Source organism: Macaca mulatta, chromosome 16 (assembly GCF_049350105.2).
Source record: "Macaca mulatta isolate MMU2019108-1 chromosome 16, T2T-MMU8v2.0, whole genome shotgun sequence".
Lineage (NCBI taxonomy): Eukaryota > Metazoa > Chordata > Mammalia > Primates > Cercopithecidae > Macaca > Macaca mulatta.
In genome coordinates this window covers 57833473-57852895 of record NC_133421.1, presented here as the reverse complement: position 1 = coordinate 57852895, position 19423 = coordinate 57833473, and the positions used below count along the sequence as shown (strand labels likewise).

At 41.2% G+C, this 19423-nt stretch overlaps 1 protein-coding gene across 1 annotated transcript in view; it reads right to left on the bottom strand.

Moving 5' to 3' along the window:
- CA10 (carbonic anhydrase 10) overlaps window positions 1–17735 on the bottom strand; it is a 535127-nt gene extending 517392 nt beyond the window's left edge. Inside the window, 2 exon segments of the mRNA NM_001266383.1 lie at window positions 16003–16633; window positions 17538–17735. Coding sequence (NP_001253312.1) covers window positions 16003–16063 — 61 coding nt within the window. The 5' untranslated portion in view covers window positions 16064–16633; window positions 17538–17735.
- Window positions 17736–19423: the final 1688 nt, after the last annotated feature.

Sequence of the window (19423 nt, the reverse complement as noted above, 5' to 3'; positions counted from 1 at the left end):
TGTTGCATTAGGAGTAGGGCGGGGATACCCTAGATGAATCCTGGCCATGGTGAATTTTCCTGATGAAAGTAGAAAGGCAGCCAGTGGATGGGCAGCACCGGGGACAGGAAGAGCCGATGGGGCATTGTGGGGAGATACTGCTGCTGGCTGGACTGCTCATAACAGTATTCACAAAGGAGCCTCTGGTTGAATATGTGAGAACCTATGAGTAAGCCACGTAGGATTCAGGTGGGTCAAAACAAGGTAAAAACCACAGCATGAGCAAAAGCACAGGGAAGTATCTGCAAGGTGCTGCATAGAATCCTGAGTTGGCAAGTTGGAGCAAAGTTGGAAAGGTCAGTCTATGGCACATCATGGAAGACTTTAAAACATCACTTTCAACAGTGTGAACTTTTTATTTTTAAGAGTCAGTGACAGGTACTGAAGGTTTCTGAGCTCATATCCCCTACAAAGCAGCCAACTCAAATAGTCTTCCTCCTTTACAAAGAGACTATGGTTGGCTGCATCTCACATGTTATGAATTTGATGCTAATACCAAATCACATTTATTAAGCCATTATTATCTGCCTGATAATACTGTACTAAATGCTTTACTTTCATATGTCATTTAATAATGCTTATAAGAAATCACTGATGGGGTTACTTTTATCTCCATTTTGCAGATTAGAAAACTGAGATACATAAGAAGTTAACTTACCCAAAGCCAACCAGCTTGTAAGAGGCAGAGTGTGGGTTTAAATGCACCTCTTAATCATTCTCAACTCAAGCTATATGGCATCTCAGTGGATTTAAACATATTTCTGCATTTTAACAGTTAAATAAAACACTTTTAACATCATTTCTAAATTGTTTCTCCAGTGTTCCCTCTCCTCAAAAATCCCCAATACTATAATTACATTTGTCATCTTTTTATCTTCCTATGAATTACTTTTTAAGATCACCAGATTAATAATAAAATATTTGTAAATTTAAATTTTGTTCAAGTTTCATACAAACCCAGTGCACTGATTTAGCATTAAATCTTAATTTCCATCAATGGCAAATCTATCCATCTATGTATATAATTATTTTCACATTATTTGGGTTACATTTTAGGAGGATATTGCTTTGATGAACACAAACCATATATTTATCTAACATGAATTTTTGGCCAAACACAATAGTGTGATAAAATTTTAAATAAGTTAGGATGAGTTCATGTCCTTTGTAGGGACATGGATGCAGCTGGAAACCATCATTCTCAGCAAACTATCGCAAGAACAGAAAAGCAAACACCACATGTTCTCACTCATAGATGGGAATTGAACAATGAGATCACTTGGACACAAGAAGGGGAATATCACACACCGGGGCCTATTGTGGGGTGGGGGAAGCAGGGAAGGATAGCATTAGGACATATACCTAATGTAAATGACGAGTTAATGGGTGCAGCACACCAACATGGCACATGTATACATATGTAACAAACCTGCACATTGTGCACATGTACCCTAGAACTTAAAGTATAATAATTAAAAAATAATAATAATAATTAAAAGTTTAAATAAGTAAAAAATGCTTATATACATAAAAGCTTAGAAAGAAACAAACCAGAATATTAATAATAGTTGTATTATGGTTATGTGATTATAAGTGATCTGTTTTTTCTCTTTTTTCCAAATTATTTTAAATTGGATTATATTAGTGTTAAAATTTTAAAATATAATCATGTGAAAAATGTTCTTTTTAAAAAAAGAGAGGTTAAAAAAAATAAAAAAAATAAAAAAATAAAAAAAGAGAGGTTATAAAAATAATACATTGGGAACTAATCAGCAACTAATGAAATAATGCCCAAATGCAAAAAGTGATGATGTTCCATGAAGGTTCCATGTACCTAAAGCAACTGGATCTCATTAAATCCCTGGGACCTAAAATCAGGCTAGCTGGGGTGGGTCTATACTCAGCTTCTCTAAGTACAATCAATTTAAGAGAAACAGGAGTAGAGGTTTAGTGGATTAGTCACAGCAGGCCATTAATCTCTGCATTCTCAGTTGTAATCCAGCCTCTACCAACGAGATTGGAGGAAAAAAATCCCACAAAAAAAACAAACACTGGGAAAAGCTCTAAAGCAGGCTCCCTAGAGACAGACATACTCAGGTCACAGTTTGCTTGTCTTTACTTAACATCAATACAGTATTTATCATCTGTCCTATTTCTTGTTGGTTTTCCTTTCATGCCTTTTGCTGAAATGCTCAGATCAGATATATTTGAAAAGGAACCATACCGCAATCCCAGGAATAGCTCAGCATTTAATTATCATTTAAAAAAATCCTTCTGTCAAGTGAATATGAAACACAAATCAAAGCTATGTTTTCATGTTGTAAATAGGTTGAAAAAAACATGGGTAAGGTTATCATAAACACAAATTAGTGCTTGGGGAAGCAGGTAAAACTGAGCAATGAAAAGGAAATAGAGAAGCCAAATTTCAGTAAAAATGAGTGACAGTTTCAAAAATTGCAGGGTAAATAGTATCTCTTTTATCATAAATGGATTAGACCATAATAATACCTCACTTCTTTACTGCTCTGGCAAATGACCTAGAATTTACTAATGTATTAAGTGGGAAAAAATAAGCAGCAAATTCCTGAGCCAGGATTCTATTTATGCCACTACTGTCAAGGCCGAATATTTATTGGATTACATGAGACCACATGTCTACATGAGAGGTTTTGATAAATGTAAAGTGCAGTTGTAAACTAAAAATAGGTGGCATTAATTTCTTAATTTTTAAAAAATTATTAAAGGAACATATGGGCCAGACCCAGTAAACTGTCTCTGAAGATGATGCTATGAAAAGACATCATTATCTCCCTTTTTATTACCTTTAAAATATTCCCCAAACATTCTAGTTTCCCCTAGTGAATCAGATGCAACCAGCCTTAACTGATTACGTGCTATGTGCAGACATTGTGCTAAACATTTTCACATGCATTGGCTCATTTAATCGCCATGTTTTACATGATATTGCCAAATTCCTTCCTAATTTTGCTCCATGTGTCTTTTATTATTTTAGCTTCAGCCATAACGAAAGCAAAAGCCACCATTTATCAAGTGCATTCTACATGCCAAACACCAGGCTCCGCATTTTTTTATTTCAAGCCCGCTTAACTCCAAAGATAAGTGTTATTACGTCCAATTTACAAATGAGGATACTGACACTTAGTTAGAGATGTTAAATAACTTCCTAAAGTCACACAATAAGAAACAGCAGAGTTGAGGTTACAAAGTAAAACAATGTATAATGTTTTCAATGAATGCTCTTCAATAAATCTGTAGCAGTCAATGACCCCTAGACCCTTTCCCAGTGTTGCACTAGAGGGTGACAAGGTAATCTTCAACAAATATTATTTGGGTTATTTTTCTCATAATGTCTTATCTTATGATTGCCCATCTAGAAAGTCATTTGCCACTTTTCTGTTCACTCAAGTCGTGAAAGATTTTCCCATATTTTCATCTTGTTGCCTCAACATTTCAAAGACTGGGTAAGTTTAGCATGAATAGCAAATTTGAACAACTTTCTGTAAAAGTCTGTTAACATACTAAAGTTCCCAAGTTGGAAAGGGACCTAGAAACTACTTACTCCAATATGCTTAACCTGTTTAAAAGGAGAAAACTGGCCTCAGAATAGTAGAATTAATTCCTCTATGCTACAGAAGTAGCAGTGGCAAAACTAATGCTAAACACAACATGTCCTAACTTCCATCCTAGTCATCTCTTTAGCAAATCGCCTAATTCTAGCTTTCCTATAATGTATAAAAATGTCCTCCAGGAACAATACTTAAGAAGGTTTAAAATTCTAGACCTAGAAAAGGTATTTGTTTATTCTTAACCACGGTTTCCTGTCTCTGATCTAACTTGTTATGCAAAATAACATCTTGAATGCCATAGCTATTTAGGTTTGTTTAATAGATTTTGAGGTAAACCATTGCTGAAAGGATCTTTGAAAGATTAGTCACTATTCTATATACTTGCTTACTCTCTCAAGGAATTCAAGCACATTACTAGAGCCTCATAAACAGGTTATACTTTACTTTCGGATATAATACAGTAAAATGATAAGGAACTTCATACTCTTTGACCCAATAATCACAATATTGAGATTATTTTTTAAAAATAATTCAATAAATATCTACTTGGATAAAAACAAATGCCAAAAAATGTCATAAACTAGAAACAACATATATGCTTAAAAACAAGGGAAAAGTTAAATATACATAATGCGATTTTAGATGAATAAACTACTCTGGAAATATAAGAAAAAAATGCATATTAAAGTAGCAGATACTAGCTAGTTGTTCACAAACCATTTTCCCTTTGCTCCTGGCTACAAGGCTAGCCTACAACTCTCCAAGTGCTTTAAAATAAGATGTTAATGGGTGCAGCACATCAACATGGTACATGTATACAAATGTAACAAACCTGCATGTTGTGCACATGTACCTTAGAAATTAAAGTATAATAAAATAAATAAATAAGATGTGGCTGGTTGGGCACTTTGGCTCATGCCTGTAATCCCAGCACTTTGGGAGGCGGAGGCAGGAGGATCACTTGAGGTTGGGAGTTTGAGACCAGTCTGACCAACATGGTGAAACCCCATGGTAAAAAAACAAAAATAAAAATAAGATGTGGTAATGTGACTGACCAGAAAGGATGCCCACAGCTTTCCTTCTTGGCCCACAAAAACCCCTCCCGTGGTCTTCCTCTACACATTTTTTTCCCCATCTGGTGATATCGATGCCCAGGAAAACTTTGGAAACCACAGGAGGTAGCAGAGCCCCCATCAACCTTGAGACTCCAAGTCACTACTAATGACATAATTTTTTTTCTTGTATCTCTTTCCTCTCACCAAGTACCTACATGCCCACACACATACATTGACATCTATTGGACAATTAATGCAAATAAGAAGTAAGCCTCCATTGTGTTATGTCACTGAGATTGCAAAGTGTATGTGTCAGGGTTCAGGATATCCTGAACTGACACAACTAGGAAGCAAAATGGGAAAATATTTAAGATACAAAGTTTCTTTTTAAAGTACAAATTGGAAAAGTCACTGTTTCAAAATTTAGTAAACAAAAATTTGGTCTATGGGGAATAATTTTTTTCCTAAATTTTTTTTTCTAATATTGTATCATATTTGGCATAAAATACACTCATTGATTCCTGGCTTCACTCATGTCTGTGACACTAAAACACTTTGCATATACAGTCCCTGTCTTGCGAGGAGCACTGGTCAAGAAAGAACATCTCAATTGAATACATGATTGGGCGCGGTGGCTCAAGCCTGTAGTCCCAGCATTTTGTGAGGCCGAGATGGGCGGATCACGAGGTCAGGAGATCGAGACCATCCTGGCTAACACGTTGAAACCCCGTCTCTACTAAAAAAAAATACAAAAAACTAGCCAGGCAACGTGCTGGGCGCCTGTAGTCCCAGCTACTCGGGAGGCTGAGGCAGGAGAACGGCGTGAACCTGGGAGGCGGAGCTTGCAGTGAGCTGAGATCCGGCCACTGCACTCCAGCCTGGGCGACAGAGCAAGACTCCGTCTCAAAAAAAAAAAAAACAATACATGATTGGCCTAAACAACCAAGGCATAAACACAACTCTCATTCATTAAGTTGTTCAACTTGTCTTACTTTGGATGTGGCACATTATATGCCTTTACCTGGCTTAGTCAAGCTCTAATTTCAGCAGTTCTGAAAGCAGATTTAAAAAAAAAAAAAAAAAAAAAAAAAAAAAAAGCCTTCACTAACTTATACAGTTAAAATAGCACATGGCTTTCATTCAGCCAATAAAACTTAGTGCTAAAACAAAACTAAAACTAAAAGGCCACAAAGAACTACACCATAGTGGAAAAACAGGAATGAAACTTGTTACAGAAATAAAACATAATGACTTCACTACTTTGTATTCCACTCTACAGGGTTTTGAATCACTGTAACTTAGAGCCAGTATCATTATGGTGCATTATAAGACTTAGACATCAAGTGACATATTTCTATTCACACCCAGGTCATACAATAGAAACCTGATACTCACCAATGTCTCACTTTAAAATCCCCAAACATCCACTGAGAAATTAACAATAGGGCCCCTTTTTTTTCTATAACCCCTTTTTATTTTTTTCTGTAATTAAGATTACAAGCAAACAACAACATTATCCAATTGACCAATCTCACAGTTGTAAAGATTAACCAGGTGATTACAGGGTGAATTCACGGCCAAGGACAGCAAATCCACTCTGTTCTTTCAATTCCTTGGCTGTCAGCTCTTCTCTGGTAAGAACTAGTCAACTACACCACAATTCTGTTACAGAAGGCCAGAGGGGAAGTAATGTTTTCTGACACAAGACTGAAAACACCATAGAGACCACAGTAATTTCCTGTATTGCTCTGCATCAAGACTAAAAAGTGGGGTAGGCTATTCTCCCTCAAGCACTCTAGTTCAACACTAACTAGGGAACAGTGAGCTTTCTAAAGTGTTGTTTCCTCCCAAGTAGGAACTTGGTAAGAAATACCATACATGTTCTAAGCAATCTCCTCAAGAAGGAACAGAGATGACATGGAGAAAAGAATGACAGTGTATTCACCGATCTTTAATTGTCCTAGTTCAAACCTTTGGTATGGTGTCATAAATACAGAAAGAGCCAAAATACATTTTAAACAACTATAAGGTGCCCCAAATAAGGATGATTTGTCAAATGGAAATATGAGTCAGAGCAGGGACTAGAAAACTATCAAACATATTGCTCATTGGGAAGGTTCCCATTCTCTGTGACTCTGCACACTCAAAAACCTACATGCAGTAGAAGCAAGACAACAGCTGAAAGAGGTGTCATCTTCATCTCCCCTCCCTCATGGCCTCAGATCTTGTCCCCCAGTCTCTCCTGAATGTGGAAAAGCCACTCTCAATCGCTCCTTGTTATTCATTTATGTATTAATTCAGTCATTCATTATTGAGCATTTTCTAAATGCCAGGCACTGGGTTGGGTAATGGGAAACACACACACACACATTTGTGTCTCACTACATACACATTCTATAGGGCAAAGACCATTGCTGTTTTGTTTGCTACATTGTATCTTATGCCTGGCCCAGTGCCCACCTCATAGGAGGCATTCGTTAGCATTTGTGGAATAAATTAACAAATATATTAAACACAGGGAAAAAAATCTTCCATATATATTACTTTACTGTTTATTTCAAGAATCCTCTGAGGTATTTATTATTATTCTAACCTTGTGTTGGAGGACAGGCCTATGCTCCCTCAATAATTGCAGCTATCAGAATTGTTTTCCTTGAGGGTAAAAGGTAGCTGTGTGTGTAGTGAGAGAGAGGGGAGCAGAAAGAGAATATGTTGACTCACATCCTTCAGTAAATGTGTTTATTCCAACTCTGGCATTGCTGCCAAATGTGTTGCAAAGCCAGCAAGACTTGGCTCTGGAAAACTCACCTGAAAGTCACAGGCCTCATTTCCTACTGACAGCCCCTTCAGCCACCAGGCATGAAGTATTGGACAAAGTTAAAGATTAATTTTTCATTTACTGTGACGAAAGTACCACCTCTCCCAGATCAGCAGGCAAAGGCATTTGTATGCAGTCTCCTTCATAACCATTGATAATCTCTCCACTGCCATGCTGATGGCCCCCTAATGCAAATGTAATCAAACCCCACACTGGCTATCCCGTTACCAGCCCAATCTTGCTAATAAACAGCAATTGTGGCTTTGTTATAAAAGTGATCCTAGATCATTTCTCATCACCCAAACCTTCCCACCCCAATCCCTCACTGCTGGAAATCCTTTAAAGTTCTGTTTAAGGTTACATGAAATAAAAACTGCAAAAAAGTTACAGAAAACCTTCACTAATCAATGAGTAAGATGATAATAGACATACTGTAAAATTCACGATCAGTCAGTAGGGTCCTGGCTTTTTTTTCCCAGGGTGTAAATATATGGCAATAAACTAAGTAAAGAGATGATATAAACTCTGTAATCTATATCTGGATTACTCCAAAGCTTCTGGGAAACCATCTGGAACCATGGACAACACTGGAAAATGATCTGGGCCAAGTGGAGCATAGCTGGACAAGAGCCAAAGCTTTAATACTGACTGGTCTCTTCCTAATGAAGGATGCAAACTGCATACTTCCTTGGGCCTTTAAAAGATGCCTTCCTTGCATAGAGGGGCACTAGGTGATTCTTACTGACAATATTATATGCAAGGGATTACTGTTATTGAAATTACATACCTTATATACTCTTCCGTCTCAACCTCATCCATCACACTACACTCATTAGTTGTGGCCATGTTGACTTTTTGACCGTCCCCTGAATTAATCATGTCCTATGTCCTATCTAATCTCCCTTCCTTTGCAAATGCTGTTTCATATGTTCATCCATCTCTCATCACATCCCTCTTGGTTAATTAGCCAAAATCTTCCACAACAACTCTTTAACATCCTTGGAGACTCACCCTAAGCATCCTCTACTAACACTACTTACTCTCCTTCTCTACCCCTCCTACTTTCAGGATGAGTCAGATGTCCCTGCTCTCTTCTCCTCAAACACTTTCTATACCTCTTTTTATTACAATGCCTATCACATTCTGCTGTGACTACCAATATTTAAAAAATCAGTCTCTTACTAGATGAAGAATTTTTGGAGGAAAAGGTCACTGTCTTACTTATTCTGGTTGGATTCTGAGTACCTGATGTACAGTGTGCCCTCAATAAATGTTGAATGATTAAGGGGACAAAGAAAACCATTTCAATTTAGGTCTCTACACTCATTCTATACTAACTGAACCATAGAGTGGGTAAATTGGATATATCATTTAGTTAACCAGGGGTATATTCTGTTAAGTGAATATGTACTCTATTGGAAATAAGAGTTGAACAGAATGTAATAAGATAAAACTGCTACACAATGCTTTGTAGTGCTTCAAGCATCTGTTTTATGTCAAATAGTGTATCTATTGCTTAGCCCACAATTAATCTTCATGACACCAATGCATGTACAGATGATTCATTTATCTTAGCCTTCATCTAATGCTAAAGACATTGTTATTATTCTTCAAGTACAAAATTGAAGACATTTGTATTTGCTTAACCTGAAAATACCAAATCTCAACAGGATAAATGAGAGCCACAAGAGATTTATAAAAATGAATTTTTAAAAAAGTCTATCACTTAGAATGTCCCATAATGGCCTAATTGATCTATCAGGCCAGGATTTTTTTAATGGGTTTTGTGATCAAGAATAAATGTTGACAGGAAAAGAAGACAAGGAGTTGAGTTTCTAAGTAATATCTTATTACAATCAAAGTAAAAATATTAAGTTGCACACAAACCCAATTATGTCATTTTCCTTAGCTCCCCATTAGCTAGCTCCTCATAAGTAAAAGGTAAGGTCTAAGCTTCTTATCGTGGCTTACAATCTCCTTCGCACTGGCCTAAGGTTATTTTTGTAACCCCTATATCCAGTCATTTATTCCAACCCATCCACTCCATATGCCCAATCCACCATACTTTGATATTTTGTTTTTTAAATGCCTTCTTGTCTATGAACATACTATTCTCGCCACATGATATGTCTTCTTTCTCCATGTTCTGTTGAAATCTCATGTATTCTTCTAGGTCTAGCTCATATGTTTTCTATAAATCTTTTCCCTTCCCCACTTGTATCTACCCACAACAGAGTTAATTGCTCTTCCTTTATATTTCTATTATACTTTATACACACTTCTATTTTACAGCATGTACTCTCTTGTTAAATACTAAGGACCAAGTATTGTTCATTTCTGTGATTCCAGTGTCTGGCATACAGTTTGCTGTCGATACATTTTTGTTGAACATAGAATAAATGATTAAATAATTAATTGGCATTTAGAAAAACTGATCCAAAGTGTCAACAAGTATTATTATTGATGTCAATGATGATGATGATGATAATTTTATGGGAGCAACTTCAATTTACTGAATGATTAATAACACGTCAGGCAGTATGGCAGATTCTTTTGTACATTTTCTAGATCTCACATTTTACAGATGAGGACTTAAGGCACACAGAACTTAAATTACTTATCCAAGACCACACAGAGAGTGAATCCCAAAGTTAGAATTCACATGTCTGCCTATCTGGGCTCTAAAACCCAGGCTTGCTCTCATATGATATGTATTGGCTAATGGCTACTGTATTCCAGATACCACATTAGCCATTTCACAAATGGTGTTTTATTATCCTTATAATTACCTTGTAGGAACAACAACCTTGAGAGGTAAGTATCTGTTTTACAGATGAGCAAGCTGAGACCCTACCTCCAGTCCCCTCCAGTTCACCCCCTACAGAAGAACTCCAACTCAACTGTCTACAATCTCAAACAGGCTACAAACTCTGTAAAGTACAGTGCTAGTTGTAGACATGCAACAGAAATTTAAAATCCGAAGAAATGTCAGAATTTCAAATGAATTTTAACCAAGAATCCATTGAATTGATGCAAAGATCCGTAATAAAAAAACAAAAGTCACAAAGTGAATAACCATATTAGGATACTTCATATTCTCTCAATTCAATAGCTCCCTAAGTGGGCTCATCCCAACTTTCCAGTATCTCCCAAAGTGAATCTTTCATTTCAGCTGGGACATTCTTTAGCGTACATCCTCGTTTCTATTCCTCCTTTTTGATGATGAGGTCCCCTCTGTCTCTTTCATCAAAATCTCCAAAATCAATCTCCTTTTCTTTCATGTCTAGACTTCTCCCTTCTATATAATTTATGCCAATTATTAAACAATTAGACATTATTCTTATTCGTTTATATCACAATGCATTTTAGCATTACAACATTGCATTTATAAGAATATCTTAACAAATAAACATTACTCATATTACATTATATCATTATAAACTGTGTGTATGTATCTCAACTTTGCTTCTATAACTGTATCTTAAGTATGGATCATATATAGTGTAAAGCATATATAGTGTAAAACAGATGCTTTACACTTGCATAATGCAAAACATGTTTATTCAAGAATAACTCTCTGAAGTTTCCCTCAGCAATGCTTTGAAATAGGCAAAGCAAATATTATTTTTATTTTATGGATGAGGACTGAGATTCTGAGAGGTCAAGAAAACTGCCCAAAGTTATAAAGGTAATGAAGGTGGAGTTGTATTGAAGGAAAAGTCTTCTGATTTCCATATTCTTTCTATAATGACTTGCTATCATACACATTTCTGATACTTGGATCTCTTTTTGACCTAACCCTTAGGCCCAAGTATATAATGCTTAATTACGGTGATAAATTGAGATGTTAGTTACTGACTTGGACTGGTACTCAAACCCCTCTCCCCAGCCAAGGGACTGGCAGTCCACATTGACATTTATTTTTGCCCTTGAGATTTTATACAACTCCAAAAGACTTTCTTGACTCACTATCTGGAGAGTTTTATCTATGATGGTGGTTATCTGTCAGTAACTGGGCTATATGACATCACATGGGAAACTGGATTTAAAGAAGCCACATTGCTAAGGAGATCATCAGATAAGTAGTCATTGTAAGGGTGGGACTTTTTATTGGGGGACATTCTATTTTGAGCCATATTGAAAGCATATGTAGTTTGCCATTTTTGAGGCACTTTAAAGTTGGGTCTATACTGCGTTATAATATGCAATGGAAAGAAAAATTCTGTGAATCCCCTGGGTAATAAGTACTACGTGGTTTCCAGGTAGTTTAGTAAACTTTCCAAGCCTCAACTCCATATTGGACTTACAGGGATAAAGTGGGTTACGCTCATGACTATGCACCAAAGCTTAATGCCACCAGTCTCATTTGTATGGGAAGGAAAATTAAGAGACTTTTCATAATTGTTTAGCCAAAGCTTCCTGGAAAATAAGATTTGTGCTCAATGTTATAGATGTGCTTGCTGATGATGGTTTTCTTTTTGCTTTTAAACAAGTTGATATGGAAAAAGGTAAAAGCTCTACTCCACCATGAACTAAGCCTATACAATATCAGATTTGTAGGAAATAATGACATTATTGCCTGCTTACTATGTGATAGAAACTGTGCTGTGTGAAAATCATTGGACACAATATCTCATTTAGTTGATAGAACAAACATGTGGTATGTGTACTATTATCTCTTTTCTACACATAAGAAAACTGAAGTTATGCCATTTTAATGTTAAGATTAGGAAAACAATGTAGGAAATATTCCTTTCTTGTAGAGATTGCTGATCCTAAGATGCTAGAGGCATTTGGGTAATAGCCTCATCTGTTTGATTGACAGGGTAATGTACAACTCAAATGCTACCTTAATTCTAGCTCTAAACTGTAATCATCTAAACTTTTACTACCAAATTCTCTAAGACTTACATTCATTTAACCCAATTTATTCTTTCAGAGACATCAATATAAAAAAAATTAAATAAAAATATTTGAAAGGAATCTTGAACCAAAACGTAAATGATATACTGAATTTTGACTCAGGTAGACCTGGATGTGAAACCTCTAGGCTGAAGCTCTGTGGGCTTTGGTTGCTATATCTATAAGATTGTCCCACAAATTCTAAGAATAGATGAATTAAATATGTGCAATATATGTAAAATGTGTGAAAATGCCACATAATTCAAATGGTTGTTGATGTTATTATTATGAATAAACTGACAAAGAAGTAAAGTTACATAAGGAGGAAGTAGGATGCGTTGTATAAACTAAATTAGGCAGCTCTTGTCTGACCAGGAAATTCTCTCCTCATGCTGCTAAGCATACATTCTTGCTGATCTGAGCTGCTTTGGTAGGAGGGGAATGGTGCTCTTGCAGTACACAGAAAAATCATTCTGGTTCTCTCTCTTTAACTCTCTGATCTCTTCATAGACCCTGGATGCCTTACATTTTCAGCAAAGTGAGATCTGAGTTTAATGGAAAGCCAGAAGAACTCCCAAATCATGCCCTTTAGCCTAGCTGTGTTGCATTAAGTAGCCAAAGCTGATGTGATCTCGCAAATAAAAGACATATGTGCTACTGACCCAGCATCTAGCTAAGCCTGGCCAAACAGTCCCATTTTCCAATAGTTTCATCAAAACCAAATTATTAGTGCAGAACCATCAAACATGCCAAGCTCAGGTGTCTGTACTTTAAGCAATATATCCAAATAGGCCCATGGAGAAATTTGAGGGTGGGTTAGAGGAAGTATTGGAACCTTCTGTTAACAAAACACTAAGCTACAAAGCACCAGTGTGTTCCTGAAAGCAAATGCCACCAAATGAAATTCAGTCAATATATATTCCATACGACAAATCTACTACCAACATTTTCCTTCTGTAAAGTGTTTAGACTGCAGACTTCTACTAGCCTTTTCCAGCCTGGTGTTTCTCAGTAATGGAGCCAACTCTATCAGTGCTTTAAGTATCAATGTCTGGTAACTCTGTAAGGATTAGCACCCATTTAGTGGTCAGGAAAATTCATTCCAAGATGCTAAAGAGGTGCTTTGTTTTAAATTTTTTTTAATTTAAGATTTAGCAGATTCTATGATCACAGGGTTATGTTCCTTTCAGTAGAGCTCAGTCATGAGTAAATTAAAACTGCAAATCATGGAGACAGAAAAGAAAGATCCACTAAACTCTCTCAAAGCCACAATTATTCAACCTTAGTGCATTGCATTTCCTATACATTCTAAGGCTGCCAGACAGAAAAAGAATGGAGTCTGAGTCTCCCAAACTGTAGCAATTGTGAGTCATAATCATATTACTAATAATAATTCTCACATACATGGGCATTATTAAATGAGTGGCTCTGCTTACAGGAGGATGAGGCCATCCTGACCATGGAGAAGAAATGGCCTTTTAAAGTTGTTTATGGATGTGTAAAATAAAGAGTATATGATGTTGCATCCCTGCCTAAATGTCTTCATAAAGTGCAAATTAATGCAGATCCTAACTAGGCATTTGGAACGCTAACCTAGTTTTCTGTGTTTAGCTAATAGCTAGCAATTTTGCTTACACTTTTATCCTCTCATTACATAGCAATAATGATTATTTAGTAAATACATGTGAAAGGCCATGTACTCCATAGCACTCCTCCTGGGTTGGAAATAACCCCCCTCCTAATGCTTCCATTTGAATAATTTAGTTGCTGATACACCAAATCAAATATAGCTGTGACAGGTATCCCACTAATGCTTTTTTTGGAGGCTAAGATCAGACCCTTTCCCAGCCTGTTCCCCTCGGTGATTGCCTGGCCAAACTCAGGGTAAAGGCTGGGGACAAAGAGGATGCTGGAGGAAATCCAGAGCCTTAATCAATGTTAACCCTTTATAAATCTTAAAGGTACTCAGATGGCTTGTCTGATTTGAAAATTATTAATGATACTGGGGAAAAGTAAGGAAAGGCTATTTTATAACTAGTCAAATATTCCGGAACGAGAGAGAGTTTGAAATAGACATGTAGAAGAGAAAGATGTAAAATATGGCCTTGTGAGATGCCACCCAGTTCATATCTGGACATATGACTGATACAAATCTTTACAAGTCACTTGAGAATTTTTACTCCTAGATGCAGAATGGAATAATAGAAGTCCCACTACAGGAGTTGGGGTGACCCCAGGGCACATTTTCTTGTCTGCCAGGTACACAACACATCTCACTGATGTATCACAGAGACAAATTTCTTAATAGGATAACCAAGTCCCACATAGAATGGTTTCGGATAACAGAGTCCCATTCCTTCCCTATGAGGAGAAAATTGGAAGCGAGACTGGGATTTGGAACAGAGTCCAGGGTGAGGGCAGAACTAGGGTTGTTTTCTCCTATCAAGAATCAGGTCTGGTTTAAGGGGAGGGGATTGACAGGGTTGAAGGAAGAGGCAGGAAACATGTCTCTCCACCCCAATGCTGCTTAAATGTGGCTGCTCAAAGGGGCAATATCCTGCTCTCCTCTTCTGATGACTTCATGGGAAGTTGGCCGAGTCCCCAGTTCTGCAGAAGGAATGCAGGCAGAAGGCAGCACTACAAATGGGCTTTTCCTTGGGTGCTCAAGTGGCAGGTGTGAAGGGAAATGGGGTGGGTGCCTTCAATGGGAGGAGCCACGGAACTGGGGAATACTGCTGGGCCAGGGGCTTTCCCCTTTCCCTCCCAGCTTCCTCCCATCCCCAATTCCCTGCACCAACAAAGACACTGCTCAAAAACCAGAACCCGTACTAACACACTCAGGCACAGGTGTCCACAAGCCCTACCTCCTTCACCTCAACACCCTGAAATCCCGTTTGCTCTTAAAAGCACAGACAGGCCCAAGTAGACTGAGAGGTCTGAGCCAGCACATCCTTGCTACTGGGAATTAAGAAACACCATGATGTAAAGTGGTATTTGTGACACTGTAGTGCTTTAAAAAGAAAATTGAGGGGTAGAGGAGGGTGTGCCAGCAGGTTTCAAAACATCGCAATCAGTCCTGATGTGTTTGGGGAAGGCATGGAGGACATATCTGATCCCTGCCGGTACTCTCCAGTCCTGCATCCTCCCGCAGTCTCTTGAAAGTGTTTAGATACCCGGGCAGGGCCCCGCGTCCATTTTGCCAGCCAGGAACCACCGAGTTTGGGAACTTTGAAAGCCAGGGGATGGGGGTGGTGGTTGCCAAGGCTCGGATTTCGGCGCCAGAGTTCTCAGCCAGGAAAGCAGTTGAAAATCAACACCCATCTGGCTCTTCTTTCTCATCCCCCACCACTTTTTCCTTCACCCTTCCAGGACTGCACACAGATCCTAACCACCCTCCCCGTCCCGCCCCGGCCCCCCCCACACACACATTCAGACACCCTTGGGCTGAGAAGGATTTTGATTCTGAAGGCGGCAAACCCGCAGAACTGAAAGGGTCTCGCCACCCCCCTCTCCGCCCCGCGGCTACATACAATAAAACCCCATACACCCCAAACATCACAACATAACCCAAATCAGCCAGTGACTTCGGCGCGTCCCGTACCTGATATGCAGACGATGAAATTGGCTTGAAGAAGAAAAAGCACCTCCCAGACTATTTCCATCCTCTGATTCTCATTCCAAGTGCATCACTCGACGGGAAAACAGGGGGGGCAGGGGGGAGCCCGACACGGCACACACACATACACACGCGCACACACTTCCGAGCGAGTGCACACTCGCACTCCCACCCGACAGCCGGCCAGGGACAGTCACCCCCAAGATCAATATCGCAGTTTGAATTGTTCCGGCAAATCTCCCCTCGGGCTCGACGGATGTGCGCCCCAGATGTGCTGACACATGTCCGATGCCTCGCTGCCTCGGAGGTCTCCCCGCTCGCGTGTCTCTTCTCTTCGCACCAGCAGCGGAAACCGCACTAGCAGCGGCGGCGGCAGCCACCTGAAGCCACCAACACTGGGCTCTTCCAGCAAAAACAAGACCCCGATTCGCCTGGCGCCCCAAGAAGACATAGACGATAGCCCCCCGCCGGGCCGCGCCGTGCAATTCCGGGCTCCCGGGAGCGCGTAGCTCGCTGGCTAAGCCCAGGCAGTCCGCGGCAAGTTGCCCTCGAAGTCCGCCCCCCTCACCGGGGCATGGTCGGAGGGTGGCTGCTGCGCTCCGGGGCCGTTCTTCTCCTGCTTCCGGGGGGCGGGGAAGGAGCAGACACAGCAGACACACAGAGAAAGAGAGGCAGGGATTATTGCCCGAAACCGCCAGCCGCCGGCAGCCTCCGCCGACCCTCCCTGCTCCCCAAGTCAGCGCGCAGCCTGCCGCCTCTCAGCCGGGTTCCGGCCGTGCGTCCAGGGCGCCAAGGGGAAGGGCTGGGCCCCGGGGACTGGGGCGAGGCGGGGGCCCACGGACTCTCCAGGTCGCGCGCGCGCTTCCTGCTTCTTTGCTATTTTCCTAGACTCCCCAGAACCCCCAGTTGCCTGGCTTCCATCGCCCGCAACTAGCGCCGCTGCCGAGATTTTCCGCAATGCAACTGCAGGGGTCGTTATTTCCTCGCCTACGGATCCCGATGCTTCCCGACTCAGAGAGGAGGAGGGCAGGTGGGGGCGGGAGGAGGAGGAGGAGAAGGAGGCTCGGCCAGGTGAGCGTCCCCGCCGCCGCCGGGAGTCCCAGCGTCAGCTCCGCAGCCCGGCATCCGGGGGCGGATGCAGGAGGCCCGGGCGGGGAGGTGCGGCTGAGCTCGGCCATGAGGAGGAGGAAGAGGCTGGGTGTTACAGCTTCAGGCCACCTTGGCCGCCGCCTCGGCCCCAGTCCCTGGCAGCCGCCTCCGCACTCCGCACCGCCCTGGCTGCCTCTGTTACCCTCCAGGATTTTCGAGTTTCTCTTCTTAAAAAGAACTTCGTGCTGCGGGTTCGGCGCGGGAGACCCAGGCAGGACTCATCCTGGGAGTGCTGTGCTGTGCTCTCCCTCCGCTGCGAAATATTGGAGTTTTTTTTTTTTGCATAATTTATTGCCTGCCCTCTCCATTTCGTCCCTCTCATGCCCCCCACCCCTTCCCCCTTTCCGCTCCAGTGCCAGAACACTACTTACCCCAGAGTTCTTTTCTCTGCAGGTTCCTAGACCAGGTGCAACTCTTGCCTGCAAGTCCCTGCCTCCCTCCTCGCGAAAGGGGGGAACACCGCCTTTCCAAGTCCGGGTGTCAGCAGCAGCTGCTGCCAACTGCGCCTTCGCCCAACTCCAGGAGGATTCGGGACTATTGGAAACCCCAGCTTTAGAGGAACGGGGTTCCCTTCTTGTCTTTCTTTTATTCTGCTTTTCTTTAGGGAAGCTCTAGTGCTTTGGAGGCTTTTGCTGGGCTCCAGGATACTTTCCGCCAACGACACTCAGCAGCTTCCACTGAAGGAGATTTCCCCACCAAACCCGCGCGCGCGCACACACACACACCCAGCGCGCGGCGCTCCAGGGCCCCAGGGGAAGGTAGGGGCGGCGCGAGCACCACCCGCCCACCCCGGCCGAGGCCAGGGGCAGCCGGTCCGCAGAAGGTATCGTGGGGAGGCGGGCTGTCTATAGCCTAGGAAAGACTTGCACCCGGTTTCAGTGTGGATGCAGGAGAATTGAAGAAAACCCTGTGCTCAGGACTGTTTGCCTAAGAGGGCTGGGAACGAAAGGGGAAAGACAAAATCTCAACAGATTTGTTTGCTTCCATCGCTGCAGTGGTGGTTTGCGAAAGCTCAAACCTACCTCTTTGGGGTTACTGACTGACGAAGAGGAGGGAGCGTAGAGGGAATCCCTGGGAAGATCCAGGATTTCTCGGCGCGCTTGTCCCGATTGGGAACTGTGACGTTAGGAGATTTTGCACAAACGCGGATGAACACACACATAACAAACATAAACACACACATACCCCGCGGGGATTTTTTATCCACTTTTAATTTTTGATGTTTAGAAGCTATTTCAGTATAAACCTCCGTCGAAGAACTGCACAAAGGGTAGATAAGTGGAGATGGAGGAGGGGAAGGAAAGGGTGCCGTTCATCCGCACAGAGTCAATCTAGTGAATCTTCCCGTGTTGATCCCAGCCCCCAGGCTGTGCGGCATCCGAGGGTGCGGAGTGGGAGCTAAAGGAGTTACATTACAGTGCTCCCGGTATTCTTGAAGGGATTCCAACTGCCCAGGAGTCTGATGGGTCTTTTTGCTGAGTGGCGGGGAGAAGACGGAGGAACAAGAGAGAGCACACAGCAGATCAGCAGCTTTCTGAGCTGTCTGGGCTGGGCGGCTGCAGGAGCCAGAGCTACGCAGTCCCACCGACTCTAGGGATTCGAAAAAGGAACCGCCGGCCGACTTGCCTACTCTTAAAGGAGATATGGCCGTGAGATCTGTTCTGTGAAACAAAGGCCAAGGACTCTAGGTGGTCAACACATTAAAAATCTAGGCCCAGATGAAACAAATCCAGCATTCGTATGTAGAGAGCTTCCAGGCTCAGCAGGGAAAAGAATGAAACTTCAGAACATTAAAAGAATTCCGGACAGTGAGAATTAGCCCATTTGGGAAACATATGGGGGCGTTTGTCTCCGTGCCTTGAAAGTAGACTGCATGAAGAATGAAGAACTATTATTAATTATTATTATTATTTTTTCTTTCTTTCTTTTTTCTTTTTTTTTTTTTTTTTTTTTGGAGAGCGGGAGAAAAAAAAGTAGTCTGACAAAGGTGAGCAGATTCCATCCTGGAGAGAGTTCAGAACCGTGGACAGCGACCTACCGTCTGTGCTTGGGTGGGGAAACAACGCTGGCAGAAGAGCTCTCTCTGGAAGCAGAAGCAGGGTGCCTGAATTTTTACGTCACCACCCACTCATTTACTAATGAATTCTGCAACTATTAAGTGTCTTATATGTGTCAAACACTGTGGCAAGATGCTTGGGCTTTGTAATTGAAAATACATTATCCTCGCTTTCAAAAAATCTGCAGACCATATATCCCT